This window comes from Castor canadensis, chromosome 4, assembly GCF_047511655.1.
Source record: "Castor canadensis chromosome 4, mCasCan1.hap1v2, whole genome shotgun sequence".
Classification (NCBI taxonomy): domain Eukaryota; kingdom Metazoa; phylum Chordata; class Mammalia; order Rodentia; family Castoridae; genus Castor; species Castor canadensis.
The window spans coordinates 185,201,094-185,222,142 of record NC_133389.1 but is presented as its reverse complement, the minus strand read 5'-3'; the positions used below and the strand labels follow the sequence as shown (position 1 = coordinate 185,222,142).

Here is a 21,049-nt window from a genome sequence, read left to right as displayed (position 1 = left end):
TATTTTATTTGTACCCTTTTTTTTTTTTCTTTTTTGACAGTACTGGGGTTTGAACTCAGGTCCTGTGCTTCCTAATTGGGCACTATGCCACTTGTGCTACACCCCCAATCTTATTTTGTGCTATTTTAAAATGTGGTAACATTAACAAGCAGGTTTGAGAGTAAGCCCAGTGGAGTCTTCCTAAGCTACAACATCCCTGGTGGTACAGCTGCAGCTCAGAGAGACCAGACTATTTGTTAGTGGGGCCAGGCATCAATTGTCTTGTTTACTGGGGTGACTTGGTGTGTCAGTAGGTCACTTATAGAGGGCACTTATGACATTCCTACTGTACCATTTGTTTAGTCCCCTACTGACAAAAGTAACACAAATGCCCAATCTTGATTCTACAAAAATGCTTCGGTAACATGTGTCTTTGGCGCACATGTGAGAAATTCTCAAAAGGAATTGTTGATCAAAGAACATGTATATTTTAAATGTCAATATGTAATCAAATATGTGTGCTTTCCAAAGAAATCACAAATTATTCCTCCAGCCACTTATTTCCCACACTTTTCGAACAGTCGTCAAACTTTATTTTTGCTTGAGAGGTAATATGTAGAATTTCATCCTATTTTTCATTTGCATTTTCTTTTACACAAATTAAATAAAATTTCGTACATTTCTGTGAAAGGTCTGTTTGCATCTTTTGCCCATTTTTTTGTTGTTGTTGCTATTTGTTTTTTAGATGGATTCTTAAAATTCTTGGAAGATATCCTGTAAGTCCAACTTGCTCACTTCTTCCCCAGGAGTGCCACACGCCCTTGAGTGTGTGTGTGGTAGGCGAGATACTTTCACATCCCAAATGAACACCATTTGTATTTTTTCCCCTAATGGAAATGTATTCATTAGAAGCGAACGATCTGTAATAAATGACTTCAGGTTATTTTTTTACTTTAAGACTGCTATTTAAGGTTTAATATTAAGAAATAAAACCCTTTTGTCAGGTTATATTTTAGCTGTGGTTTGAAAATATAGTCACACTATAGCACTACCACTCAATAAGAACATAAGATGAGGCACATAAATAACTTACAATTTTCTAATATCTACTTTAAAACATAAAAAGCAAGTGATATTAATAATACACTTCATTTCACTTACTTTAACAAGTAATCAGTATAAAAATTACTAAGTTGTTTTACATTGTGTCTTTCATACTGACTTTTTAAAAAATCTGGTGTGTATTTTAGACTTACAGCACGTCAGTTTGGGACTAGCCACATCTCAGTAACAGTAGCCACATGTGGCTTACACACATTGGCCAGCACATATGGAAATCCATTAACTTTTTTGAACCTCACATTTGCCCCATCCTCTTTAAAAGACATTCATCTGACACATATTCTTGTTTGGTTTTGCTTTTGGTGGTCCTGGGGTTTGGACCTTATGCTTCCTAAGCAGGCACTTTACCACTTGAGCCACACCCCCAGTCCATGACACACATTCTTGAACTAGGCTTAAGTAAATATTTTTTACTCAGTGCTAGTAGTGTGGCTTAAATGGCAGAGTACTTGCCTAGCAAGCATAAGGCCCTGAGTTCAAATTCCAATACCACCAAAACAAAATCTTTAAAAAGTATTCTTTATTCAGCTATACACATTATATGCTGATTATTTCAGTGTTTATAAAATTAATGTAGAGTGCTACATTAGTTATTCATTTAGTGGTCTGTGGTGTGTTCATTTAGTGGAATTAAATTAATTCCCAATACTGAGATACCTATTCTAGGACAGGTTCTTTCAGTTCTTGGTACAACTTACAGAAAAGGCCCCTAAAGTTTGCAGGTGTAAAATGTAAATTTTGAGAACTTAAACAACTAGCCAAGGTAACTGAAACAGTGGAGTGAGATTCTGAATTTAGGAATACTGTCAACAAATTTGGCACTTTTTATACAGTCTCTTCTCATGTGGGTGCCTGCCATTGAGCTGAACATAAGATACATATTTTCACATTACCTAGATATACATGCCCCCAAGAAAAAAGTCAAAGTAACAGTATCATTGAAGAAAAGACTAAGTTACCCTTTCTGTCACTTCCTGAAAAGAAGTGAAACTGACATAATTAGTGGACAAAGAACAAGTCAATGTAAAGGAAGCCAGCTTTACAGACAGTCCAGCTTTACTGGACTACAGACAGCTATTTGTTTCTCTCTCATCGGAACTCATGCTACTTTATTTTAGACTGCTGAGTTGCATGTATATATGGTAATAAACATATCTGAGTGAAAAGATTCTAGTTTTGACATATTCAGCATTGGAATATGTTACAAGTCTATGTAAACTTAATCATAAAAGCGGTTAACACTAAGAAAAATAGTATGATCCACATATATAATTTCAGATTTTCAGCTATCAAGAGGAATGAAAAGATTTCTTTGTCCTGATCTACCACCACCACTCTCAGGATAGTTGATCAAACAGCGCTGAATGTGCCCCATCCCTCAGCACTAGGAGTGTTTTGGTGTGGATCAGTTTAAATTACCCTGCTGGCTTCTTGTTCTGTCGTTTTTGGTTTTTTTATTTTAAAGAGAGGAATGTTGTATCTTTACAACATTGTAGAATTTTCTCAGACTTTTTCCCAGTATTTCTTCTGTTCTTTAGAATATGTTGGGCTGTCTCATCCTCTATTCCATGATGCTTAGCTCTCTTTAATTTATTCTATCTCTTGTTTTTTTTTAAGGCCATTTTATGTTTTATGTCTCTTTTATGCTTTTTAATAGTCTCTATTCGATCACCTGAAGTCCTTGAGTGTAATCCTATTTCATTCATCATAACTTCTTTTAAGATTTATTTGTATTATTAAAAATTGATTATTTTTAACTATGTAACTTTGGGCTTTTAGCCTGGTATGAAATTTATTCTTTCTTGAATGGGCTTGCTTTCTGTTTATTAACTTTTTAGCTTGGGCTTGGGGTTCCTAGGCAAAGGGGTGGTGGGGATTTTATCTAATGTCTCTAGCTCTTCAAGATGTTCTCACCTCCCGACCCAGGCCAGTCAGAAAGAACATCTAGTGGTTTCCATGCTAGTACCCTCCCTGCTCCCTGGACCTACCTTCTTTGACAATATGATCCTTTTGGGGATCATAATTTTGGAATGTTGGTAGATATCTCTGTTCTATCATTTTACCTTGAGCAGACCAGAAACTTCTCCCTTGTCCCTTGTGGGATGAAAACTCAAATGTCACAGACCAATGTTCACTTTTTGAGGCAGCCAGAGAGTTCACACATTATCTAGTTGATATTGCTGGACAGGGAAGTCTTAAAGACCACCTCTATATAAACTATTAGTTTCAATGTCACTAAAGCTACCTAGGAAGAAAAAGCTGGTTAAAATTATCAGCACAGAAGCATTTTGGGATGTTTTATAGCACACATTTAATACTTGATTTTATAACATCTTTTTTAAAGAACTTTTTTGGTAGTAGTTTTGAACTCAGGACCTCACTCTTGCTAGGCAGGCACTCTACCACTTGAGCTCCAGCCCTTTTATTTTTAGGTTTTTGTTTTATTTATTTATTTTTGAGGCAGGGTCTTGCTATGTAGCTCAAGCTGGCCTCAAACTCTCAAACCTCTGCCTCAGCCTCCTGAGTGCTGGAATTATTGGCGGACACCACCACACCAAACTAACTACATGGTTTTATTGTTTGTGGTGTGCTGAGGATTGAACCCAGGGTCTTGAGAGCACTCTTAGCACTGAGCTACATCCCCAGCCCTAATTACATATTTTCTAGACAGTTCTTTGAGATCTCTTGCACATCAGGCACTGTGCCAGCTTCTACCTGAGTTGACTTCTTAGTTCCACTGGAAGCCCCTTGACAGCAAACCTATTGACTGTTCTGAATGCTTACCCTTCATACCCCTCTTCATCTCCCTCTCCACAGCACTGAGTCCTCAGTAACAAAAGGACAACAACACACACTTGTTCTAGTTGCTGGTTGGCTAATCTCCAGGGAAAGACACCCTGCAGACCACAGTAATAGCACAGAAGGGAATGCTGAAGACTTCTACCCAGTTAACTTTGCTGGCAAGTTCAGGCACTGCTCTGACAACAATGCCCTTGGCTCTTTCTTAGCAATGGACTTTACCTGCCTTCAGTGATTTCCCTCTCTGAGTTATGTCATAAAGTGCCATGGCATTCCTGCCAGCTGTGCTTCTGGCACCTGGGCTACTGAACCCTGACTTCAGCTTGCAAGTAGTTTCCTACATGACACCCCACACTTCCATTCCCCAGCCTAAACTGATTCTTTGCATCACACGCCTCCTTCTCCACTACCCTTTAGCCCCCTCCCCCCACTGCCCAGTAGTGAGTGCAGATCTTCCCAATTTCCCAGGCCAAAAACCTCTGTGCCGTTCTGCATTTTTTTTTTTTTGTTCTGGGTTTTGTTTTTTTTTCCCCCAGTACCGGGGGTTGAACTTGAGGGCCTACGATTGCTAGGCAGGAACTTGTCCACTTGAGCCACTCCATCAGCTCCCTCTGTGCCATTCTTAATGTCCATCCCCACATTCAGTTAATAAGGATTTCTTGGTGCTACCTTCCAAGTATATACCAAGTGTGGACGCTTATTTTGTCCACTGCTGCCAACCATAATGCAAGCCCTTGGCAGCTTTAAAGTGAAAACTATCGGAGGCTTCTGCTGTCCTTTCTACATATCAGAGTTCCACTATAAGAATGCACCTGGTTCCACCTTCTGCTGCTGGAAACTCCTTACCGGCTTTAGGTCATCCTGAACAGCACCCATCTGGTGGCTGCAGGCTGTCTCACTGACCTTGCTGCCCTATGTGAGATGGTTATGTGTCCAGGTGTGGGTGGCAGGACTGTGCTCACGTGCTAACTCAGCAGATGCTAACTGATGAATCTACAAATTCCTCCATGTATCCTAACACATTGCACACAGTAGGTGCAAAACTGACCCCCTTTCTCACCTGAGAGCAAGGGTTTTTGCTCTGCCCACTCCTCTTTCTCCAGGGTAGACACACAGTAGGCACATCCCATCTTTTGTATGCATGTAGAGATGGGGCCCTAAAGGATTTCTGGAGGGGATTAAATTGGTAGCTGAGGAGTTGGAACAGGGATAGTTCATAAAAATGAGGGAGGAGAGGAACCGAATCCTGAGGGAATGAGTGGGCTCCACTGGCAGTTCCCCGAGACCAAAGCCAGCTAGCCAACCTGGGGACGGTGAAAATGGTTGGGGCCAACCGTTTGCAGCATGGTGTCCTTGGAGCATTCTCTTCTCTTTCGGGGTGCAGTGTTGTCGGTGACCTCGGCTTCTGGAGCGGGCTCCTGCGGGGCGCTGGCCCTGTGCGCTCCCGGAGTGATTAGCTTCCCAACTCCGCGACCCCCGCCAGGCCTCAGAACTTGGAGAGTTGGCGGCTCCTGGGCGCTCAGGGGACCCGCGGCGGGCGGGCGGCGGCGGGCGGGGCGGGCGGCCGGTCTGACGTGTCTCGGCGGGATTGGAGCCGCCGCCCTATATAGCAGCGGCGGCCCGGGCGCCGCGCCTCGGAGCGTCCCGGCTTCTCCCGCGCGGCGGCGGTGGCGGCGGGGAGCACGGACTGACGCACGGACGGACTCACGCGCGGACCGACCCACGAGTGAGGAGCGGGGGGTGCCGAGGGCCGCGGGCGCGAGTGGGGCGCCGGGGGCGGGCGCAGTCGGGCCGGCCGACGTGGCGGGCGCGGGGCGGACGGGGGCCCGGCCCCTAGTCGGCGTCCCCCCGCGCTCCAGCCCAGCTGGCGCCCCGTCTCCCGCCGTCGCGGCGGGCGGGGGCCGCTACGTGTCACACTGCGCATGGCCGCGACGCCGCTCCGGAGCGCAGAAACTTTCCCAAGTCCGCGGCGCGCCGCCGGCCGGGCCTCCGCCGCCGCGGGCTCACCGGGCCGCCGGGCCGCAGCGCGGTGGGGGAGGGGCGCGACCTGGCCCAGGTTGGTGACGTTGGCGGCCGGGCCCGGCCCCTCCCCCAGTCGGCCGCCGCGACCCGCCGGCCGTGCAGCGGGCCGGGGCCGCGGCTCTCGGAGCGCAGAGGGCCGGGGTCTGCCCCGGGCCGAGCCTGCCGGGCAGCGCCACACCGCACCTCCACCTGCCGCGCTGGGCTACGTGGTCGCGGGCGGGGCCTCGGCCCGAGGGCAAGTTGGACGCGCCCCAGGGTCCGCGGATGAAAAATACATTACGGAAAAATACCGAATTTGGATGAAAGGCAGGGAGGCCGAGTGGGGTACTGTCCCTTTAAGCCTGTCCCCGCCCGCGGGCGCTCGTGGCCGGTGGGAGGGCCGTGCTGAGGTGGCATCTGCGAAAGTTCCTCCCCGGCCGGCCGGGTCTGACTTCCAGAGCTGCTGAAGCGCAAGGCCGGCCTTCGTGTGCACCGGCCTCTTGAGTTCGGGACCTCTCAGCCGAGCTGCATTTTATTCCTGTTCAGGAGTTTGTGGTCTTGAGTGCTTAAAAAAAATTCGCGCAAGATTTCTGAGGGCATGAAAAGAAGAAATTTTAACTTTGGGAGAGAAGCCTGGAACTCAGCTGGAGGGTTTTTTGTGCCCTCCATACCCAACTCTGCTTGGAGTATGAAGCGCTTGAGAGCCTCATTAGTTGGGGCTGACTAGTTCTTTCTGGAGCATTACCGATGATTTCTCTTTGCAGACGGTTGCACCTTGCATAAGTAGTTGACAAAACTTATAACAGGGGAATCAAATACTTTGTACAGAAGCAAAAAAGTAGAATTCTTCATTTAAAAAGACTTGTCGTCTGCTTTTAGCACCAGGTTTCCAGCATAAATACACAGCTGTTGCAACTTCACCTTTCTCCCTTGCGTGAGCCCCAGCTGCTCCCCAGTTCTTAAGTTGTAAGAGGAAGCCCTTGTCTTCTACATCTTTCTTTAGTTCTGTTTGCAGCCTGGTTACATTTTTAAGAGATGACTTTTTTTTCTTTTTTTCCTGTGGACATTTTCACTCTGGCAAACAAAACATAAAATCCAAGTTGAGAGAATAGTTTGAGGTTTGCACTGGGGACTTGAGTGCTGACTAACCCTAGATTCCTGTGGGGAAGGTAGTCCAGTTCTGAGGGACTGGGGACCCTGAGGGAGGAAGATGAGATGGACTTATGGGAAGGAGACCATCTCTCTGGCCAGAAAGGAAAAGAAGCTGTAGACTTTGTCATCTCTTGAGTCACAACCTTGTCAGCCATGCAAAGGGAGCCTCTGAAGACCATGTGTTCCTGTGGTGGTATTTGAAAACTGGTTTATAGTACTATCCAAGGTCCCTTTCAAATCCTGACTTGAGCAATATGGTTCAATCCAGTGAGAATCTGAGGAACCAAAATGCCAGGCCTCTGTTCTTTGAGGACGGCCTTCCTCAGTTCTCCTGCAGGCTTGGCAAGTGGAGAAGGATGGACGGCTTGCTTGCCTGGAGTGACTCGGTGAGGCATGGGCATCCAGGGGCACACTAGGCCTCTGGCTGGCTGTCCTCAATGAAGGCAAAGCTCACAGCAGTGGCTATAGAGGTGAGGACTGATTTGGAGTTCTACTTTGTTAACCAGAGGCAGGCAGACAGTTGGACTGGGATCCACTGGGTTGAGAGCATGTCATAGAAAGAGTAAACTGGTCATTGTAGGGATGAGGTTGGCATTTACATGTGGGTCATCAGGTAACTGTCTAAAATTAAGTCTTCAAATATGGGGTTTTGAGTTGTGAAAAAAGCAGTCTTGTTAGATAATACTGGAACCCTGTGTGTAAAATATGTCTGTAATTGAATCCATTCTTCTCAGCCTCTGAGAAGATTCAAATTGCTGTTTGAAATCTGGAAGCTAGGGCCTCAGCGTCTCCTGTCAAGTCATTCTGGATTTTTCTGGAGGTCAAGTCTACTGTGCTGGCTAGGGCCTTTGTACATGTGAAGAGCACTGGAGGCCTACTTCAGTTCTCCCTTGGTCACGTAGGCTTAGCTGTGTGGAGCTTCCTTTCCTAAGCCACTTGGACCAATGGCATCAATATGAGGGCTACTTAGAATGAACTCCCAGAAGGTGTATGAGAGTCAGAAGAGATTGGTAACTGGGGCAGAGTGAGGCCTGGTCCAGCACAGCTGTGTGCTGCTGCAGTTGGTGCAAGGTGATATGACATCGTGTAGGCTTGTGCAGCTATGGCTGAGCCCTCGAGACTTGCCTCCTCCTAGAAAGCAGGGACCTGGTCAGTGGCAACACAGAGATAAGGATGTAGTTGAGGTCACATAGATGACTGTAGCTTGGTAAGGGGGTGGGCATCTGGGTTGAAGAAGTAACATTGAAGCCTGGCAAGTTACCAGCCCGGTAGAGGGACTGCACAGGCAGGAGTAGACAATCCTGTATTACTGCTGTCTTTTCATTTTAGACTCAGAGTTCGTAGCTGCCATAAAGCCCACCTTTGCAAATTCAGGAGTGCATGGGGTTGCATGCAGCAGCAGGTGACCTACCTGGTGGCCTCACCCATCCAAAAGGCCCCCAAGGCAAGGTGACCCACACCCTCTCATTTTACAGAGTAGTCCTTGGTCCTCCTCAGACAGCCTTTGAAGGTTCTTCCAATCCTACAATTTTATGACCTGGTTTCTAAATCCCCTGTGGATTAGAAGGGGCTGAAGGACTTTTACAGGATAACAGCAAGAACAAAGGAACTGCAAAGTTCAGAAGATTCTTAAAAAGACAGGAGCGCTTGTCATCCTGATGTGATACTGGCTGATACCGCAGCCCAGCCTGCTCAGCAGACTAGAAGTTACCAGGGTCCAGGAAAGAAGGTTTAACCAGCAGGGGAAGCCATCAATTTTGTGAGGATTTTACTTCTGAATGATAAGACTTAAAAGTTTTGGCACTTAGGGACCACTTCCTCAGGTCCCTAGAAGAGTTGTCTTCTAAGAGTTCAATATCTTGAATTCTCAAAATGTTCAGGTTTTTCTGTAATATGTTTTGTGTGAAGCTAATGGCCTAAGAGTAGAGGTTTCATTTATTTTCCTAAGAAACTTGCCCAAGTATTGGTATTAGTAGCTGAAGTTTAAAAAGATTATAATCCCTCCTGCTTGGGAGAGAAAAGGATCTGAGTTGCAAAATGCAGATAAGTAACTTTTCTCTGGTTTTCTTTCTCCCTGTTCTTTTCCTTCCTATCCCATACCAGCAAAAGCTGGCAGGCTGACAGAGGCGGCCTCGGGACGGACTTTCTGGCTACTGACCATTTTGCTGGTAAGTTTGACTGCCCTGCCCAAAGACTTCCTATGCCTGGAGCACAAGAATGTGTATTTCCTTAGCCTACGTGGACTTTCATCTTCTGTATCATCAGAGACATATCTGAGGCTTCACCTCTTAGCGTAATCAGTCTGAGACATGTGTCCTCTGGCTTCCTTTTGTTTTTAAATCTTTTTTTTTCTTATATGTAAATTATGTTTGTTAGAATTATCTCGATTTGGGTCTTACTAGGAATGCGGTTTAAATTACTTGGCTCTTTTACCTTTTATTTATTTATTTTTTTTAAGCCAAGGTGGTACAAGTGAGACACTTGGTACATAATTATGTGAAAAAAAAAATGGTTTTTCCCTGTTATGGTTGTATGAAGCTAATGTAGAACTTGGGGGAAGGTATAGAAGCTAACATCTCTGTCTCAGTGCTGAATTGTTTCAGATTTTCCAAATAACAGAGCTATAGCCTTCAGAGCCAGTGTATTGCTGGGCACTGTGGCTATCCTGAACTGAGGAACTCTTGGTCTGGGGCCTGGGCTCCCACCACTTTTTCTGACCTGTAAGTCCCCTCCCACACCTAGGAGACAGAATACAGGAACTAATCAGTCAGCAGGTGCCTGAGGCATCTAGCACAATACGTGGGCCTATTATATGTCAGAGAAAGCACTGTGAGGGTGCTGCTTCCTGCCACCTCTTAGGATGGGAAGTGGTTCTCTTTGGGCCTTGGACAGGCACCAAGCACCTTGCAGATCCTGGCTGGCTTTTTGTAGCAACTGTCATGTGATGCTTTTGTAAGCTCAAGAGGCATGTGGTGAACAAATCGACAAAATAACAGAAGGAGATGACTGTTAAAAGAATGACCCAGGTATTGGTCTGTGTGGGAACTGGATCAGGCAGGTGGTAGGTTCCAGTGATCCTAGGGCCCCTGGGGTGTGGTACAGACTATGTCACTAAAGCCCCTGGAGATACAGACTGCCCTGCCATGCAGAGGTGGGTGCATACTGTAACCCCTGGACATTCTGGCACTGGTTGTCTTGACCAAAGCCTTGTCTTCTCTGTGATAGGCAACTTCTGATCCAACAGTTAACCAGATGTCCAAGGACTGTCCTTTACTTGCATTTTTTTCCCTATTCATCCTTGGTGAGAGTTTGGGTATCAGTTTACATTAAAGCTTGTGAGGAGACCAGGCGGCAGTGGCTCACGCCTGCAATCTAGAATCCTGGTTTGAAGCCACAAGAACTTATCTTGAAAAATCCCATCACAGAAAAGGGCTGGTGGAATGGCTCAAGGTGTACACCCTGAGTTCAAACCCCAGCACCGGAAAAAAAAAATGCTTGTGAAGAAAATTAAGATGTAGTTTGCTAGCTAAAACTCTTCTGCTATTAGTCTCATACAGATTGTTGAGAGTTGGCAGTACTTGGACTTTTCCCTCCTTGATTTCCTTTCTTGCTGTAGTGGCTTACCTGGATTGCGTGTGGGTGTGAGATCAACCATGAGCTCTGTTGCAGTTTTGACCCAAGAGAGTTTTGCTGAACACCGAAGTGGACTGGTTCCGCAACAAATCAAAGGTGACAGCTCCTTTACAAGCTTTTCTTGTTAATTTCTGGGGTACTTCTACCTCCAAGCCCCCTCCAAATTTTCTGCCCTTTCTAGAAGTGTATTCTGGGCTTGTGGTTGCTGGGTGGAGTCAGGACCCTACCATCTTGTGTACTTTCTGGTTTTGCTCTGATGAATATGCAGGTGGGAACTGGCCAGACATAGGGATGTATACAGGTACAGTGAGATATAAAAGGTGAAATTTATTAGAGATCCAGTGGATTTAACTCTTGGTAATTAATGGGATCCTTTTCAAAATTGCTGTCTCAATTATGGGCCGTGAAGTATCCTAGCATTATCAAGCCTCCTTGAGGACAAAGGCCAGGCCCTAACTTCTGAGTTCTCCAAAGCTGCTAGCCAAGATCAAGAACACCACCCAGTAGAATAGACTGCCACACACATATGCAATTTGAAAATTTCTGATACCCATATTAAGTAAAAAGAAACAAGTGGAATGAATTTGTTGTTTTGTTGAGACAGGATTTCACAGTGTGGCCCAGGCTGGCTTTGTACTCATAATCCTCCTCCTTCATCATCCCAAGTGTTGGGATTATAAGCATGTACCACCACACCTAGCTTTTAATATAGTTTACTTAAACTAATACATCTAAGACTTTCTCATTGCAATGTCTCTTTAATGTAAAAAGGAAAAAAAAAACCCTCTGATTTTATGTTCTTTTGCTTTTCCTTCAAAATCTGGTGTATTTACAAATAAAGAACATTTTGATTTGAATGTTAAATTTTCATCTAAAATTCTCGTTTAGATTACTTAAGTTTTTCTGGTAAGAGTAGATGGTTTCATTCCAAGTTGTTACAGACATTCTTAAGGTTGAGATTTTAAATTTAAAATGAACTAAAATTTAAGACTTACTTCTTCCATCACACCACCACATTTTGCATGCTTATTTGTAGTGGCCACTATTGGAGCCCTGGCTGCTGCTGCTCACCTGGTTCCAAGTGCCTGAGGCTGGGATCTTTCTCCTCAGTGCAGCTGCTCTGGGAGGTCTGTGGTATCTCTTCTCTCTTCTAAAGAGAGAAGATGGCACTGGAAGAATCTGGCCCTTAGAGCCCAGTGTGGTGGCCATATCTGTAGTCTCAGCACTTAGAAGGCTGAGACAGGAAGATTGAGACTTCAGGCCAGCCTGGGCTACATAGTGTGAGATGCTGTCTTTAAAAAAAAAAAGAATCCAACCTCTGGTCATGCCAGCACTGCCTGGAGCAGATAGCCTGTAGTTAGGAAGCAGCAAACCTGGACTCAGACATAGGCCTATCTCATTCAAAGGTCACCTGGTTTTCTCCATGTGTACATTCATTCAGTGTTTTTAGTGGACTTGAAATTGCTGGACACTGCTTAGCCCTGGGGACTTGGGGTTATCCAAAAACAATCATGCCCTTGCTCTCATGGAGATCATGATTAATGGGACAAAAAGAACTATTAGGGCACTACTGAAAATGGAAGTGATTAAGAATCAGGGATCTGGATTTCCACAAGTCTTGCTATTCTCTACCTTAGGATGGAGGGAAATCAGAGACTGCATTTCCCAAGGTAGTTAATCTTACCATTTTATACTACAGTGGAAACTCAACTAGAGTCTACCTCAGAGGCAGTTCTGTACAGTGCTGTTGTTTAGCATTACCATTATTTTATTTTTTGCAAATTTAAAAGCACTGTTACAGTCATGATTTGTTTTATTACTGTATTAGAAGACTCTTGAGGATCTGAAAGTCTCTGTGGCAAGGCTTGCCTTCAAGAGACTTTCTCACTCCAGTGTAGGAATGGGACTCAGTATCTGTGCTGACTATTCACAGCTAAGCTGGATTGGGAGTCTGGTCCTGTCCAGTTCACACAGAAAAGATGCTGGGACCCTTTTCCATTACTGTGAATGAGGAGAGTGGAGGGAAAGGCCAGTCACTCAAACAGTTGACGTTTTAGTGAAGGGCTCCCACTAAAACCCTCCAAGTTATTTTTTTCATACAATGCTAAAAATAGTGTCTTCCTCCTGGTCTAGTTGCCACTTTAAATTCAGAAGAGGAGAGTGACCCTCCAACTTACAAGGATGCCTTCCCTCCACTTCCTGAGAAAGCGGCCTGCTTGGAAAGTGCCCAGGAACCTGCTGGAGCCTGGAGTAACAAGATCCGACCCATCAAGGCCTCTGTCATCACTCAGGTAATGTCACCATGCCTTCTTACCCTGTCCGTCCACAAAGGAAGCAGTAGGATCTGATGGAAGGATTCTGAATATGCAAACATGAATGTGCTTTGAGTATGGAAAGGGAGGGGCTCTTCAGACAAAATCAGTCTTCCCTTTCCTCACCTGCCTCATACTCCTGTAGAGCACAATTTCTGCCATGCTTACTCTGCCTCCCAGGCACCTCAGCGGCTGGCACACAGTTGGATGCAGGCAGTATTTGTCAGATTCATGGGGTACTTGTACTTCTGATCATTGCAACCCAGTCCCTGGTCCCACTTGTAAAGCTGCCCTTATTGGCGTATTGGACATGTTACTAAATCCATCAAGAGCTGATCTGTCTGGAAGCGATTAAGTTTTCTTTGACTTTCTTAGCCCTTCTCCCTGCTACCTGAATTTGAGATGTTGGCAGGCTTTAGAGCTTCCATGTGAATTGATGCCTGGTTGTGGTGGGAAATTGCCACCTTGTCCTTGTCCTTGTCCCTCTGTGCTGATAAACAACTGCATCCCCATCTTTCCATGGTGATCTGGCTGTTACCTTGTGAATAATCTTGCTAAATGTACCACTTGAGTGGTTCAGGCCTCAAAGCAGGGGTAGTTGATCCCTCTTGCTTCCACCCTTTCCCCTCTTCAAACCATTCTCCACAAAGCTGCCGAGTCATTAAGCAAAATGTGTCCTGCTTAAAACCCTTTTGACTTTCATTACAGGGTGGGTTGGTGATCCCCTTTACCTGCCCCCCCTGCCTCCTGATCTGCCTTCCTGCCTGCTGCCTGTGCTCTCCTAATGCAGATGCTGCTTTGTCTCTCCAGGAAGATCTTTCCTGGTCACCCTTAATGTCTTCCTAGGTGCTCACCTTATTTATCTGCTCACTGTTCCTAGGTAGGCACTCTACCACTTGAGCCACGCCACCAGCCCACTTTGATCACTGTTTCTGGTGCTCCCTCCTTAATCATTTGTGCAGTGAGTCTAGTTCTCCACACAAAATGCCAGCCCTCAACTGCCTTGTCCCAGGGCACTGCTTAGTGAGTGAATAAAGAATGAATACATATTCTTTAACTCCCCATCTTTCCTGTTCTTTAACATTTTAACCTTGCTTTTTTGATCTTTTCCGAGCAGGTGTTCCATGTACCCCTGGAAGAAAGAAAATATAAAGATATGAATCAGTTTGGAGAAGGTGAACAAGCAAAAATCTGCCTTGAGATCATGCAGAGAACCGGTGCTCACCTGGAGCTATCTCTGGCCAAAGACCAAGGCCTCTCCATCATGGTCTCAGGGAAGCTAGATGCTGTCATGAAAGCCCGGAAAGACATTGTTGCTAGGCTGCAGACCCAGGTGGGTGTTACAGGTCTGGTTCTCCTAACTGACTCTGTACCAGAGCGGCGTCTCTGGCTCCTACTGATGTGGGCTAGAACTTTGCTGGATTTTTCTTGCCAGTGGACAGTTCAGTTATTTGGAGTTAGAACAGCAACATTTGGAACCCCTGGCGTTTTTAGTGAAAACCCACTAAGTAATAGAACTGGGGCACTTACCATTTCAGCTGTTTAAATGAATATACTGAAAATTAAAGGCTTGTCCTAGTTTGAGACACTTAAAAGCCTCTGGACTTAATAGGTGGTGTACATCAGCAATTCCCAGGCTTAGCATGGAAATCAGCTAGTGCAAATTACACATTTCCTAACTTGGGATGTTACAAGTTCAGATTTTTTTCCTCTATTCTTGGCAGTGTTGATACCAGTACTTGGAATTTAAGAACCATTGAAACAAATAAGTAAATGTATGGTGCATTTCTCCCTAAGACCAAGAAAAATGCAGAGAAGCTTACTAAAATGTCATGTGACAACTATCATGCTACATGGGTTTTTTTTTTTCCAGAAATGAGGGTTCCTTCTACCTGTTGCTGAGCCTCCACAAGCTCAAATGGGTGCTATCTCTAGAATGTGGTGGTTAGATGGGCATCTCACCCTGCTTTGCTGCTGACTGAGCCACATGGGGCCTCAGGGCAGTCCCAAACCCAGGCTGGCCTCATGGAATTACACAGTTAAATGTCACGAAGGTGATTGTTCCTCATTGTGGCTGGTGTGTGGTAGGCTCTGAAATTTCTGTTTCTACTAGTCAATAAATATTTGAATATCCGTTTTGTGATCAAATGCTGCAAGGGGAAAGGACACGTCACTGAATGAATTTAAGGGGTCATGTGAAAACATTTGCCCACTCCCCTGCATCTCAATTTATTTTTTTAATGGTACCATGGATTGTACCCAGGGCCTGGTGCATGCTTGTCAAGTGCTCTACCACTGAGCCACACCTCTAGCGTCTCAATTATTTTAAAGCAAGGGCCACATGTCGTGGTGCACACAACAGTATTAGTAAATAGTGACTGTCCTCATCTCTTAGACAGCAGTGTGATGTTCCTGTGCAGCAGTGTGATGGGCCTGTCATCTGTCCCAGCAGCAGGCACTTGGGTACTTCCCAGACTTGCTAGTATACATACTGCCACAGCAAACAACTATGCATGTGCTATTCCCTATCTTAACAAGAGTATTTTGGGATAGATTTCTGGAAGTAAGATGGCTGGATCAAAGGATGACCACATGTAATTTGTCCACCTGCAGCCAAATTCCCCTCCCTTACAAGTTACGTGTCTCATACTTCCATCCACAGTGTACAAGAGGCAGGCTTATTCAATGCCAGTCTGAGAGATAGCTGAACATACTTTTAACTTGTATTTGCAGTTTGTTTCTGTGAAATGGCTGCTGTTTTCCCATTTTTCTATCAGGGTCCTCTTGCTCACTTCTCAAAAGCTCACTAATTTAGAGCTTCTAAAAACCCTTCATTGGTCATAAAAATTACAGATAATTTTTTCCAGTTTGTCATTCCTTTTTTGATCTTGGTGTGTTTGCTACATGAATGTTTTATTGTTATGTAATCACATTTATTTTTATTATTTGGAATTATTGTTAGGAAATTTTTTTTTCACTTCCAAGTCATAAAAACGTTTATCCATATTTTTCTTAGGTGTTTGTAAGGGTATCTAGTGCCACTGTTACCACCTCCATCCCATTCTTAGGTCTTTCGTGTTGGTTCTTGTCTTGTTTTTCCACATAAGCTTTGTAATCGACTTTGTGCTAAAACTACAGTAGTTTTTAAGAATTAACCTTAAAAGAATTGACATTTTTATGATTTAACTCTTTTGTATCTTTTAACTATGTTTTCTAGTCTGTGATGCGTATGTTCCACCTTTTGTTGGACTTGTTTGGCTATTTCCCTTCCCTTTCCTTTTCATTCGCAGTGCTGGGGATGCAGCCCAGGTCTACACATTAGGGCCTCTGCCCCTGAATGACACCCTCGCCCTTACACTTTCTAACTGTGACTGTGATCCGTGTCTGACTTCTGGAGTCTTAACTTTTTCTACCTGTTATAGGCAGTAAGAATTTGATAAAGTAGCAGTTTCTCCAGGGTTTCTGGGTGTGCAGTCAGTTGTCTGTTGTGTCCTAGCTTTGTGCAGTTTACCTTCTTTTGTCTCCTTTTACAGGCACAGGTCCCAGTGGGTGGTGAGCAGCAATGCAGGCACACTTGAATTGGCCCTGGCGGGGGCCAGAGGAAGCTCCCTGTGGGCATTGCGTTGCATTTGAGCTCACACTGTTCTATTGGATGGGTGGGATTGGTGGGTATTCCAGATAGAAGGAATATTGTGCAAAAATGTGCTTTTTCAGACTTACTAGTATTTTTGTTGTTTTTGGTTCTCTTCCTGCTAAAGGCTTCAGCCACTGTTGCCATTCCAAAAGAGCATCATCGCTTTGTTATTGGGAAAAATGGAGAGAAACTACAAGACTTAGAGCTAAAAACTGCAACCAAAATCCAGATCCCACGCCCAGATGATCCTAGCAATCAGATCAAGATCACTGGCACCAAAGAAGGCATTGAGAAAGCTCGCCATGAGGTCCTTCTCATCTCTGCGGAGCAGGTGGGGCCTCTGAGAGTTCCGCCCAGTGCAGACCTCCCTCCCTTGTAGGCTGCCAACCTCCTGAGTGAACTGTGGCACAAGGTGTTAAGGGGTGGGGGCTCTCATTTGTGACCCTGGAAAGCCCTGTCTGCTCCTGCATGTTCTCACCAGTCCACCCATCCTTTCCAGGATAAGCGTGCTGTAGAAAGATTAGAAGTAGAGAAGGCCTTCCACCCCTTCATCGCTGGGCCGTACAATCGACTGGTGGGTGAGATCATGCAGGAAACAGGGACACGCATCAACATCCCACCTCCCAGTGTCAACCGAACAGAAATCGTCTTCACCGGAGAGAAAGAGCAGCTGGCTCAGGCCGTTGCTCGAATCAAGAAGATTTATGAGGAAAAGGTGAGGTGGGGTTGGTGGATCTGGAACAGACAGTAGGATTTAGTTAGGCTCCACTCTGCCCTTGGTCTACTTGATGTTCTACCAGATGGTGTCCTGCCCCAGGCCTCTGACCATGCTAATAGGTTGCTCCTTGAGACTGCCACAGGGAAGGTGCATACAGCTCAGAGCTGTTCACATCTTTGATTAAGCTGTTGGCTCAAGTTGGTCAACTTTAAGGTCTGAAACTTAGTCCTTAATTTGGTGAAAGAAGTTGGTGTTTTCAAATCTTCCAGGTTTATTGTATGGCCTGGAGGTGACTAGACTTGGGGACAGTGCAGACCTTGAAAAGTGGGCTTTCTGGGGAGGCTGGTTGTGGTCCCCATTAGTTGGGGATCAGCATCTGTAGTCTGAGTCCGACTCTGTTGGCAACGACATTCTCTTCCCACTGCCCACCTCCCATACCTTCTCTGCTGATTGTCCTTACTGCTCTTAATCAGAAAAAGAAGACCACAACCATTGCGGTGGAGGTGAAGAAGTCTCAACATAAGTATGTCATCGGGCCGAAGGGAAATTCATTGCAGGAGATCCTGGAAAGAACTGGAGTTTCTGTTGAGATCCCACCCTCGGATAGCATCTCTGAGACAGTGATACTGCGGGGCGAGCCTGAAAAGTTGGGGCAGGCATTGACTGAAGTTTATGCAAAGGTAGCTCCCACTGATGGTGAGGTGTTTGTTTTGATGACTTTGGAGACTTATGGGCCAGCTCTTGATCTATCCTGGGGGCTGAAACAATGTGGAGACACTTACCTCTGAACTCTTAAGTGGGCAATCTGGCCTTTGTTTACCATAACCTTGAGCTGTACAAACCCACAAGTCTGCTTTCCTGTTTTTTCTAGGCCAATAGTTTTACGGTCTCCTCTGTCTCTGCCCCTTCCTGGCTTCATCGTTTCATCATTGGCAAGAAAGGGCAGAACCTGGCTAAAATCACTCAGCAGATGCCAAAGGTATGGAAGCATTTCAAGTCTATTACTGCACTTGTCTGATATCATTTGTCATTGCTGTTTGTCCTATGGATGCCTTTGAAGACTGTGCCACATTTTCAAGCTCAGTCATCCTATTAGACACAGCCAGCTTCCATGGCTGGCTATGGGAGTGCAGAATAACTGTTTTTAGGTACATGCACCATTATTTGGTCTTAGTCACCAGAGAGACTGTGCATTGCTATGTTTTAAACACGCCACTTAGTAATAGTGGTGTAATAACTTCATAATGGTTTGAAGGGCTTAGAAGGCCTGCTTAGGTTCTTCATTGCTGTCCCTACCACAGGGCACAGAGCAGTGCCCAGGGACATGGACTGGAAGGAAGCAGCAGAGAGTGTGCTGTTGCCCTGTGTTTATTCCTGTTCTGTTGAGATTAGTGACCAGCTAGCTTGATCATCAGTTCACTTTTTCTAGCTTCAGACTCCTAGTTCACCCAGATGCAGTTGAACTACTGTCCCTTCCTGATACTTTGCATGTTATAAACCAGGCAGATAGCAACCTGACCAGAAGAAAGTGAGATCTTCTACCACTTAAGACAGTTGTACTTGCTTTAATATTTCATCTCTGCCATTTTTCTTCCGTTTTTGTGAGGGGGAAGGGGAAATCTTTTGTTTCTGTTTTTTATTGTTGTCTTCTTGAGATGGAGTCTCACTGTGTAACCCAGGCTGGCCTTGGATGCTATCCTCCTGCCTCCGGTTCCCAAATACTGAAATTACAGGTTTGCACCACCATTCCCATCTCTCTTTTTTTTTTTCACCCCTTCCCCCCACCATCTCAACCAAAGAGGAGCTAGCTTTCCAGGAGCGCAAATAATACATGAGTACATGAACAGTGGTGATGTTCATATGCTTTAAATCCGTATAATCAGTTTTGTGGGCAAGCATACATGACAGACTTTGCAGTTCTTGTTCTTGGCAAAAAGAAAACTTACCAGACCATAATATTTAGTACCAAAATAATTGCCCTCCCTTTAGCTCTTGACAGTGCTGGTGGATGTGATCCTCCCTCCCTAGTTTGAAGCAGTAGCACACAGGTCACTGTTGCTTGTGCCATTTGTCTTTGACCAACCCTTTCCTCATTTTGGTCTGGTAGGTTCATATCGAGTTCACAGAAGGTGAGGACAAGATCACTCTGGAAGGCCCCACAGAAGATGTGAATGTGGCCCAGGAGCAGATTGAAGGCATGGTCAAAGATCTGGTAAGTGGCCCTTCAAGCAGTCATGTGCTGGCCACAAGGCAGGTTCTGGTGAGGTGGGGACAGGTGGAAATCTTATTAGTCAGGTCTCAGTGTGGGCAGAGATAAGGGAGCATTGTCTTGCTGGGTGAGTAGGAGGTTCTGAAATAGCTAAAAGTTTGCCAAGGTCCTAGGAAAAAGGGAAGAATTGATGTGTTCTGGATTTGGAATCTGGTTCCTTGTCTTAATGACCAGGCACATCCTGAGGTCCAAAGCGCTTGTCTACTGACCCTTCTTTGCACTCCCTCTCCAGATTAATCGGATGGACTATGTGGAGATCAACATTGACCACAAATTCCACAGACACCTCATTGGGAAGAGCGGAGCCAATAGTGAGTGAAGCTGAGCGGCGGCTATAGAGCTCCCTGAAGTCCTTAGGAGGTGGCTGCTGTGTGCTTCGGGGCCTCAGGGTAGACAGCCCAGGCCAGGTGCTACCATCATAGAAGCTTTCTGGTGTGGAGTCTTCTGTACCTGCCAAAAGAGGCCAATTTGCTTTCCTCTCAGGACCATGGCTGGTTTAGAGCTCTTTGGTCTATAGGTGAACTGTCCCTTTCAGAAATTAACCTGAGTAGCTCTCTCTGGTTGACTCATAGGCACCCAAAGCCATGCACAAGAACCACATCTGTCACTTTTCAGCCAGAAACTGATAGGTTTAATTATCAGTGTTGGTAGGACTCTCCTAGTTTCGTGCCCAAGTCCATCAACACTGAAGAGGGGTTCTGTTGAGTGAGTGCCACATATCAACCCAGGCTCAGTGTATCAGATTGTCTGGGTCAGGTATAGGGACAGCAAAAGAATGTGGTGACTTAAATACTTACTTAAATGAGCACAAGATTTTTTTTTTTTTTTTGTACTGAGAATTGGACCCAAAGCCTATTGGTTTTTTGAGACAGAGTTTCGCTGTGTAACTCAGACTGGCCTTGAACTCAGAATCCTCCTGCCTCAACCTCCTGAGTGCTGGGATTAAAGCTGTGTGCCACCACACCCAGGTCCAATAATGGTATTTAAAATTCCTGCTCTGCTTAGTTTAACTGCACAGCCATACCCATACATCACATACTTGCGTATTCTGTAAATTACTCAACTCCCTGAACTTACCTTTGACTGGGAAAGCCAGCACATCCATTCCTGGATCATTCGGTCGACAAGGGATGCTTCCTGGTTTTCCTAATGACTGGCATCCATGCAGCTTGTTCACTCTGCAGTGGCCTGGTGTCATTGTTGTAGTCTGTAACATTTTCATGATGGGGACAAGAATCTCCGGCTACACAGTGATCCTGGTCAGTGCTCACTTTCACACACTGCTTGAACCATGTATGAACTTGCTTTTGTAGTTTTGGGTTTTGTTTTAGTTAAATGTAATGTTTAAAAATATAAGGACGTGTGATACAGTACAGTTCTAACATTACTTTCTGATTTCTTCTCTCTAGGAATTGTAGGAACCTCTTAGT

At 45.3% G+C, this 21,049-nt stretch overlaps 1 protein-coding gene across 4 annotated transcripts in view; it reads left to right on the top strand.

Annotated features, from left to right (window-relative positions):
* Positions 1-21,049, top strand: part of Hdlbp (high density lipoprotein binding protein) — a 64,511-nt gene that overhangs the window by 22,060 nt on the left and 21,402 nt on the right. For 2 of the 4 annotated variants that reach the window (XM_074072265.1, XM_074072266.1), the window contains 10 exons: positions 9,157-9,221; positions 10,670-10,782; positions 12,820-12,977; positions 14,116-14,331; positions 16,757-16,963; positions 17,132-17,347; positions 17,824-18,030; positions 18,222-18,329; positions 19,458-19,562; positions 19,852-19,930. In XM_074072265.1, the coding sequence (XP_073928366.1) occupies positions 10,707-10,782; positions 12,820-12,977; positions 14,116-14,331; positions 16,757-16,963; positions 17,132-17,347; positions 17,824-18,030; positions 18,222-18,329; positions 19,458-19,562; positions 19,852-19,930 (1,372 nt within the window). In that variant the 5' untranslated portion in view covers positions 9,157-9,221; positions 10,670-10,706. Of the gene's footprint in view, positions 1-5,486; positions 5,627-6,194; positions 7,524-9,156; positions 9,222-10,669; positions 10,783-12,819; positions 12,978-14,115; positions 14,332-16,756; positions 16,964-17,131; positions 17,348-17,823; positions 18,031-18,221; positions 18,330-19,457; positions 19,563-19,851; positions 19,931-21,049 lie in introns of those variants that run through there. The other 2 variants (XM_074072264.1, XM_020185408.2) reach the window with 2 other exon arrangements.